Here is a 9,763-nt window from a genome sequence, read left to right on the forward strand (position 1 = left end):
CAGCACAAGGGGCAGGGTACGCCGGGAGGGGAGCAGGACATGCAGGGGGTGGGGCAAGGTAAGCGGGAAGGGGAGATTGGCAAGGTAACGGGGCAGGATAGGCTGGAGCAGGACAAGGCAGAGGGGCGGCATAAACTGGAAGAGGAGCAGGGTATGCCGGCAACGGCGCTGGACAAGCCGGTAAGGGAGTTGGGTAAGGGACGGGTGCGGCGCAAGGGGCGGGGTAAGGAATGGGTGCGGGTAGTGGAGCGGGGTAAGCTGGCACGGGGGCAGGGGGGAGAGTAATTACGTAGCACGAAGGCGGCGGCGGCGGTGGTGGTAGGCAGCATTGTGAAAATGCTTGCTGTAATATAAAATAAAAACAATTAACTTAATACTAGTACTAGGTACTCAAATATGGCTGAAAACTATGTGCAACATTCTACATTTTAGATTAACTACCTAACTAGATAATCTAAATATGTTATCTTGTGTCGTTATAGAGAAAAATCATGCAAACATATTATTCACCCTACTTTAAACTTACCCCAAATAGCCCTACGATAGCAAAAACCACGAGAGAGTTCATATTTACTGCTTAATTGGAGGCTGACTACCTTTCGTTCGGACCTAAAGGTTATTTTATTTAAGCCCTTATCATATTTATATAAACATTTCGACAGAATGCATTGCAGATTTTATTGCATTGCTCCATATTTTGGATAAACAACCTAGGTAACTAGGCAATCATACGAAATTCAGATAGATTAGATGTCCTTTATTGGCACATATTAATTAACTATGCCAGATAACACTTTCTTTTCAGTCTTGCAACGAATGAAATATTTAATGAGAATGAGTTGTTCTAAGTGTCCTCCCCTCCCCATGGTTTCTCTCATTATACCTAATACACAGATTCTCTAATCTTTAGTGGGTACTCCCGAGTCCGCGTTGTTCTATGGTTGCAAGTCAAGTTTAAAAACGGTCAAAAACACTGGCAGTCGAAGTCCCACGGCCAACTTATAGACGCCCTCTTTTACAGTCGGTGGTCAAAAGAGTATTTTTCACAACACTAGAACGTAACGTGTAGGTATACCAATACAAAGTTTGTCTATGGTAGACCATGATTTAATTTGACAACTGGCAACATATCCAACATGACAGTTGTACCAACTGCACCAATCATACCACCATGAAGTTTGCCACAGGCACTTAACTTTTGTGACAGACACCAACATAACAAAACAAAATTTAATTCAAAAAGTTAAAATGGCCGAAGGAAAGCTATGAAGCTTCTTCATCGATAAAATATTTGGAATTGAAATATCTTGTGATTTAAAATCTGTACACACCTCAAGATGAAGGAAATAAACATAAACATTGAGGGCTACAATGTGAACGGTATATGTGTTGGCTGCCTCAATTATAATCGCAAAATGTTTTACAGCGAAGAAGTCAAGGACTGTTTTAAAATATTGGCAAATATTGATGTAAGTTACTGATATTTCCCCAATTTACTACTTTTTTACTTTAAATAAACCATATCAATAGTTTAAGATGAGTATTTCGGTGTGTTTAAGTCTTAAAACGAGCAGGAACAAAATGTAAACAAATAGAACAAAAAGTGTTGGATCCGCCATTTCGCTTTGTTCATATCAAACTTTGTCTGCCTCAACTCAAGACACCTTATTTAGGCTGTAGCGTAAATATGAAATTATGGATTTAATAACTCACTGGTTATTGACATTATACCTCGCCTTAAACAATTTATGGGGATTATTTTTTTTATTCTCAAAGAAAAAATCATAGTGTTGGGTGATTAGTCGCTGATGATGATATCTAATAACATACTTATCAAGTTATAGTAATAAAACTAATAATCAATGGTTTTCCCCTGGGTCTTACACCTGCTGATGCTGCAAACATATACTTAAAAAATTGGTTTCTATCAATACATCAGTGCTAAGCTATGTAGACCAATGACTATGATTGGTGAATATCAGACACATCTATAGCAACATAGCCTGCCACATCTCTGGAGGAAAAGCATACCAATGATACTATTTATTCTAGTAATCGCACATGAATAAAAAAAGTGTATGTTAATTTGTGGTTGTATAAATTTTTCAGGTGCCAGACGGTCTAACAATACAAGTATGCTGGGAGTGCATGGCGTCAGTCAGAGCCTTGGGCCAGTTTCAGACTCAGATCCTGAAGTCTTACCAAGTTCTTATTGACTACTCTAGACAGGTATGTATGCTACAAAAAGCTACTAGATTTTTCCTATGAACTTATCTATGCTAATTTAAGGCTGCCTTCCCGGTAGCGGTAGACATAGTGTGGGACAGTTAATATTATAAAATATATTGGGTACTTACTGCAGCCCAGCAATAATGTGCTCAAATCTTTACCTTTACCCACTCAAATGTCCAGTGGTCACCATGGACCTGCACCATATCTAAAATGGTATAGCCATATTATAAATATAATGTTGAATGGCTATTGGTATTATATCTACATATATTTTACTAACCTAACCCACACCAAAACCTCCAGAGTCCGTTCCTGAATGCCCCGGAAGACCTGACGGTCCATGCGACACAGCGGCTCAACCCCAGCGCAGTCTCCGTATGGTGCAGCACTCCGGGGGACACTGCCGGCCAGGATGGTCTTGAGGTGGAGGTCCCCCCTGCTGGGCTGAAGACAGAGTTGGTGCAGGTCAAGGAGGAAGGTAGGATGGGTGGGCTTTTATAGATGTTATACAGGGTATTGCAAAAAGGGTATAAGTAATATAGTAAGCTGAAAGCGAATACAAAACTTGTAGAACCAAATCTGTTCAGGAACCCTTGAGGCACCCCCTTGAACGCTTTTATAACACCCTGTATACTTGTGTAGAGTTAGAATATACAGGATGGAAAGAGAAGTCGCTCACTGGATAGAATCTCCAGTGCACTGAGAGTCATAATAAAAGTTTAGGTTTATGAAAAAAATCTTTTTAAAAAAGATAGATAGATAAATAGATAAAAACTTTATTTGACATAGACAGCAATACAGATAAAATCAACCACACAAATCACATTGATACATATTTTTTTTGCTGTCATCGTCAAAAAGGTGTCCACTCAGCTGAGTGCACCTTGCAGATCGCAATATAATTACGATTATCCACGTAGATAGAAATCAAAAGTCAGGCGAAAGAATTATAGGCACATAATATGAGGCACACAGACAAATCATTAATTCCATCTCAAAATACAAACAGTTAACAATTAAAATCTTTCTTCAGTTTCAGATGACGATTTTCCTTCTCAAACAGACGAGCCAGACTATGAACCACTTGCCACAAACCACACAAACACACTCGATAGTCCAATGTCAAAATATGAATCGTCAGATGAAGACATCCAACTATCTGAACTGAGGAAAGGAAAAGAGAAGAGAAAGGCTAAGAAATCTAAGAAGGAAGGTAGCAGAAAGAAAAAGGTGAAAGAAGTTAGTAAAAAGAGTAAAGAAGAAGTAAAAAGTGCTAAGGGAGAAACAAAGACTTTGAGGAAGATGAAAAATCTGTCTGAGGGTAAGGAAGAGTGTAGTTTAAGTTTGTGATGTATGAATCAGACTAGCATAGCGTGGGACACTATGTATCTGCACCTTAGACGGTATCATCCTTAGACGGTATTGGCCGGATAGAAAGGCTGACTGAGGACTGAGTTTTGGGAGAGGCCTATAAAAATACTGACTTAGCAATATTATAGTGAAGAATTATTCATCTTGAAATTAATTTGAACTCACATTTTATAAAATTTCATACATATTCGTATTTAGTGTTAAAAATGAATCCTCAAAATCTAGGTGACTCTAACTTTCGCAATGCATTACAGATCTAGTGCAGCTATTCACGATGACAGAAGACCAGATGTGGGAGATTCGCGCAGCTGATCTCGAGAGCAAGGACTTTGTCAAAGTGAAGTACAAGTGCAATGACTGCATAATTGTATTTAACTCGGAGAAGTATATGCAGGACCATTTCAAAGGGAAACATAACCCTGTGAGTTGAGTTGTTTTTGGTATTTAATAGCTACTGGCTGTTGCGCGAGCTGCTCTTCGTCTTAAAAAAATTCCCGTGGGAATTCCGCGATTAGCGTATGTGTTAATCCAGGGTGTCAGCTAACTCCACACCAACTTTCATTAAAATCTGTTCAGCCGTTTTGTTCTGATGAAGTAACAAACATACACACAAACTTAGAACTCAGAGCTTGGTACACAATAATATTCGGAATAATTTTAGAGAGTAACATCAATTTTTTATCTCAAAGAAGTAATTTTCATGCCACAGAAAACCACAGAATGTAAAACATGATATTTACCATTTGCATTACTTCAATATTTGTTTGACTAATAATATTCGCATTTTCCAGAAATCGCCAACTAGCTACCAATGCGACGTCTGCAAGTCTTATCTCTTAACGACAGATAACGCATCCGTCCACCGCTCCCTTCACTTGAAGGCGTACAGTTGTAAAATGTGTCAGTATACAACTACGATGAAGCGAGCTATGTCCAGTCATACGAGATTGCACAAGTCGGAAACACAAAAATACGAGTGTGCTATGTGCAATAAAGCTTTTGCGTGAGTGTTTTTTTTCAAGGATAATGATGTTGTTTATGAAAATGAAATTAGTTTTATCGAACACACTGAGATATTAACGTTTATAATATTAGCACTATAATAACTATCATCATCAGCCTATAGCAGTCTACTACTGGACATAACTAAGACAGTAGCACGTATAATAACTATAGATATTCTATTTTTTCAGAACTAAATCGAAGCTGACATACCACAAGAACGTGTGTAAACAGGAGAAGCCCCAGTGCGACTGTTGTGGAAAAGTCTTTGCTAACAAAGTCACCTTGAAGTATCATCTCAAGTAAGTATTCTATTAATATTATATGAGGACATTTCACACACGGCCATTGGACCCAAGCTAGGCAAAGTCTGTAATATGAGTATCGGAAGCTGATATATCTACATAGATACATACATATAACACCCAAGAGCCCGAGTAACAATACATTTAAACAAATATCTGCCCCGGCCGTGAGTCGCACCCTGGACCTTCGGCATAGCAGTCAGGGTCACTACATTCGGACGTCATACATACAAATCAGTAGTGTGAAATGTTATATTGTACAGTCAAACTATAAAGTCCTGACATCAAAGAGTGCGATTTTGCAAAGATTTTTTTATCATTATCAGTTATTTATTTACATACATAAAAAAATACCGTTTGGCAATGGCTTTTTAATGGATTTGTCCTTTAATAAATAAAATACATCGATTAAATACTAGTCAGGATCCACTTCCGTTTTCAGAACTTTATAGTTTTACTTCAGTAGTGTATTGCATAAGTATAATTATTAACTTTCTACTTTCAGTGTGATGGCGGGAGTGAAATCGTCGAACAAACCGAAAGAAAAGCTGAGTATCCCGTGCAAGGGGTGCGGCAAAGTGTTCCCTTCGAAGAAAAGCTACAGGGCGCATGTGTAAGTGTGAAATGTGTATTAATAATTATGGTATAATGACTCTGACTTGTACGAAATAATGTTGAACATATAATGGTCGACCTTAATTTACTGCTTAGCTTTGATAGAATAGGGATTGAAGCTTATATAACAAAACGTGGACTAAATTTTATTTCTGGATCATAACTGTAAAAAATCATTTCAAATATGTAGCCAAGTGTATAGCATACATACCGGGTTATCATTTTTTAAAATTTATACCCTCAGTAAGCAACTTTATTTGTACTTTTCATAGCCGAAATTGCAACCTGAATTTCTTTATCTTCAAGAGATTATAAAAATAGTTCGTTCTAAATTTATAACTTATTTTCCAGCGTAATCCACGACGGCCTAGAATACCCGTGCCCGAAGTGCGGCAAATTATTCCAGTGGAAGCGCAACCTCGCGAGACATCTGCGCAACCACTCCGACCGAGAGACAGGCGCCAGGCACGAGTGTCAACAGTGCGGGAAAAGATTTAGCTCAAGAGACTGCTATAATAACCATATGCGATTTAGCAAGAAGCATGTGTCACAGGATAGTTATGTGTAAGTAATAATTAAACTATACTGTTACGGTGAGACGAGTAAAGCTAAGGACACTGTTTTTAAAAGAGGCGCACATAACGAGTGTAAACAGTGCGGGAAAAGATTTAGCTCACGAGACTGTTATAATAACCATATGCGGTTTAGCAAGAAGCATGTTTCACAGGATAGTTATGTGTGAGTATTATTGTGTGTTTTTTTACATAAATATAGAAGTGGTAAGATGTAGAAGGCCGAGAAAAGACAGTTTTTGAGAGAGGCGCCAGGCGCGAGTGTAAACAGTGCGGGAAAAGATTTAGCTCACGAGACTGCTATAATAACCATATGCGGTTTAGCAAGAAACATGTGTCACAGGATAGTTATGTGTGAGTATTATAGTGTGATTTTTTACATAAATATTAAAGTGGTAAGATGAGGAAGGCCGAGGAAAAATAGTTTTTAAGAAAGGCGCACAAGACGAGTGTAAATAGTGCGGGAAAAGATTTAGCTCTAGATACTATAATAACCATATACGGTTTAGCAAGAAACATGTTTCACATAGTTATATGTAAGTATAAGTAGACTTTGGATTAGATAATGAATTATGCGGAGATAATTTTGTGACGTAGATGCGCGAACTTCGAGTGTACAATAGTGCAGCAATAGATTAAGCTTAAGAGACTGCTACCCACGAAAATGGTATCGTAATTATGATTTATTTATAACTCTTTTTATCTGTATTATTTGCATTTACGGTGCATAATAAAGATTACATAATTAGGCCCGGGTCTCCTATTTACCCCGTAGGTCGCGTCCAGCGTCACGCCGTAGGCCGCGTCACGATGCTCACTACATATAAGCGCCAAACGTCGGCGTGTGAGGGAGACCGCATCAGTACATTTCTATAGTGAGCATCGTGACGCGGCCTACGGCGTGACGCTGGCCGCGACCTGCGGCGTAAATAGGAGACCCAGGCCTTACTGTTGTTAAGCCTAGTCAGCAGCATGAAAACATCTGACAGTTGCCCACTTACCAGACAACTCTCTCAGCACAAGCTTGCTTGTGTTGGGGTCCACCAACCCGCACTAGGCCAGCGTGGTGGACTAGCCCTAAACCCTCTTTCATTGTAAGAAGACCCGTGCCCCAGCAGTGGGGACGTGATGGGTCGTGATAATGAATGTATAACTAAAATAATTCATGTGTACAATTAGTATAACTGCTGTATATAATTTGGTTAAAACAATAGTATTTTTTTTGTATAACACAATTTTACTGTAAAATTATTTGAATAAAACCTATTTAGAACAATCACCATAACCCCGCTACCCTGTTCCCCAGGCACAACTGCGGCTTCTGCGGCAAGAAGTTCCCCACCAAGTGGTGCCTCGTGGACCACGTGGACTGGGAGCACCTCAAGAAGATCAAGTACCAGTGCTCTGTTTGTGCCAAGGTAAGCTTAAACAGTATAGCTAAAGAGATAATTGATCCGAGAATAAGTCGTCTATTTACTCGAGAGTAAGCAACGGCATACGTCAACTGCTTCCCGGATAAGGGTCTCAGCACATATAAGCGTAACGTAAAGGGATCGGCTCTTTTTCTTTTATCAACCAGGCGTTCGCGAGCTCGTGTTCTGGCTGACAGAAGAAAAAGAGACGATCTCTTTACGTTACTCTTATATGTGCGGTGACCTTAAGCCTTATTCTTCAATGGTGAAATCGGGCCTAATAAAATTAAAACTACAGCATACATAAATTAATATAGAGTAGTTTGTAAAAATTGACGTTCATCAGAAAATTTTATATTTTTACGATGAATAAAAAATTTTGAGTTTGAGTTTGAGTTTGATATGCTCACGACAGTAATCCCAGAAGGGGTCGTCAGAGGTGACTCGCAAGCGAAAAGTGTAAAACTTTTCACTGTATATTTGTACTCACCTGATAGGTCACGAGCCGTATCGCCGCTAAGTTAAACCTAATATTATTATTACGTATTTTGCATTGCAGCCATTCAAAACAGCCAAGATAATGGTGGCGCACGTGAACAACATCCACGGCGGGCGCAAGCAGCGCGAGCCCGACGGCGAGCACCTGTGCGACATCTGCGGGAAGTACTATAAGGTATGAGGATAATTGTATTAGATGTTTTTTAAAGTTAAGTGTGCTTCATACTAGATGGTGTAGTTGGCACTCCTCTACATTCGAGATTGTGGTTAATATGTGATCCTATGTTATTCAAATTTAAAATCGACAGTTGAAAGCAACGCTGAAGTAACGCGATTCATTTTCTATATTAACACAGTTGTTCAATTAGATTTAGTTAGATTTATCTAAAAACTAGCTTTTCTCACGCGCTTCACTTTAGTGACCAGTATTCTGTCTTCCGTTTCTTTAGTTATTTAAAATTAGTCCAATATCACTCGTCCCATCCTATCTCATCCCATCGCTACCCAGGCCATTTCAACCCACCCCATCTCACTAAGAAGAATTTCTTGTTTACAGTCTAAAGTCTAATACATCGCTGTTGATGATGAAAATCCTAAAATTCAAATCAATAAACTTATAATATCTTCCCTTACAGACTGAAAAGCGTCTCAAAGGCCACGTATGGGCGATGCACACGCACCGCTCGACCACCAAGAGCTACAAGTGCGCGCTGTGCCCCGCCACCTTCACCTGGCAGACCTCCGTGTACAAGCACGTCAAGTGCATGCACCAGAACCCTAAACGGGTAGGCAGTAGTGTGGTTACTTACTATACGAACAACGTTTTTATATACTACAAACGCAATATACAGCAATGTAATTAGTATTGGATATCATGTCGGGGTCACCTATATGAGATGGGAGGGTGGTAGTCTTGTCGTAGTAACGCAGCACGCGTGTCGACTGGTTGTCAAAACATTTCACACATATCGCCCTAAGAGTTGTCTTCTGCGCATTGTTCAAGTTTACTCAAGATCGAGTTAATTACCTAAATATTCGATTTCTAATCCGTTCCTTTCTTTCCAGCAACCGCCACGACCGTCGCAACCGAAGGTAGAATTACAACCGCAACAATACTACACGGTGCAGACAGCGACCACGCCAGCCACGCTCTCACACGCGCCACACGCACTGCACGTGTATAGCGTGCCCGGACGATAGACTAGTGTCTTAGTGTAAAAAATTGGATAAATACTGTGAAAACTGCATCAAAATCGGTTCAGCCAAACGCGAGATAATTACTGCCGCTGGTGAAGATTAGTGAAGCTGAGACTTTTAGTGTGCCGGACAATAGACACTGTGATAATTATTGTAATTATGCATTACAAGTATAAAATGATTAGAGTACCCCAGGGCTCTATTTTGAGTCCACTGGTGTTTATAATCTATCTAAGTTTTAAGTTATTCTATTAGGATGAAGTACCAGTTCATTCAGTTTAGAATAATTAACTTAACGCAGTTGTAAAGTTATTACAGGTAGGTACAGTGGAAGTCACCAGTAATGGCAAAAAGGACTAAATAAGTATTTAAATTATTTTGAATGTACAGTGGCCTGACCCGTTTTAGAATGATATTGCCACTGAGAGGGACAGGTTTACAAGGATTACCATCTTTTTTGGGACCAGTGAATTAATAATAAAATACAATGTAAAAAGCAGCATAATAATATACTTAGTTACGTTTGTGAAAAGACGAAAAACAAAAAATGTTGGCAAAA

The 9,763-nt window shown here is 39.3% G+C and overlaps 1 protein-coding gene across 1 annotated transcript; it reads left to right on the plus strand.

Annotated features, from left to right (window-relative positions):
• The first annotated feature begins 1,216 nt into the window (after nt 1–1,216).
• LOC105389576 (zinc finger imprinted 3) lies at nt 1,217–9,517 on the plus strand. Its single transcript, XM_048624260.1, has 13 exons — nt 1,217–1,469; nt 2,110–2,229; nt 2,536–2,710; nt 3,266–3,553; nt 3,858–4,024; nt 4,395–4,606; nt 4,797–4,907; nt 5,416–5,523; nt 5,877–6,089; nt 7,404–7,515; nt 8,069–8,182; nt 8,643–8,792; nt 9,073–9,517. Exons 1-13 carry the CDS (start codon nt 1,338–1,340, stop codon nt 9,205–9,207), a joined length of 2,037 nt encoding a protein of 678 aa, XP_048480217.1. The 5' UTR covers nt 1,217–1,337; the 3' UTR covers nt 9,208–9,517.
• Nucleotides 9,518–9,763: the final 246 nt, after the last annotated feature.

Source organism: Plutella xylostella, chromosome 11 (assembly GCF_932276165.1).
Source record: "Plutella xylostella chromosome 11, ilPluXylo3.1, whole genome shotgun sequence".
Taxonomy (NCBI): domain Eukaryota; kingdom Metazoa; phylum Arthropoda; class Insecta; order Lepidoptera; family Plutellidae; genus Plutella; species Plutella xylostella.

Coding starts and splice junctions, on each gene's coding strand:
- LOC105389576 (XM_048624260.1), top strand. CDS start 1,338: ATGAAGGAAATAAACATAAACATTGAGGGCTACAATGTGAACGGTATA. Junction 2,230..2,535: donor TTATTGACTACTCTAGACAG/GTATGTATGCTA, acceptor CAAAACCTCCAG/AGTCCGTTCCTGAATGCCCC. Junction 8,183..8,642: donor TCTGCGGGAAGTACTATAAG/GTATGAGGATAA, acceptor CTTCCCTTACAG/ACTGAAAAGCGTCTCAAAGG.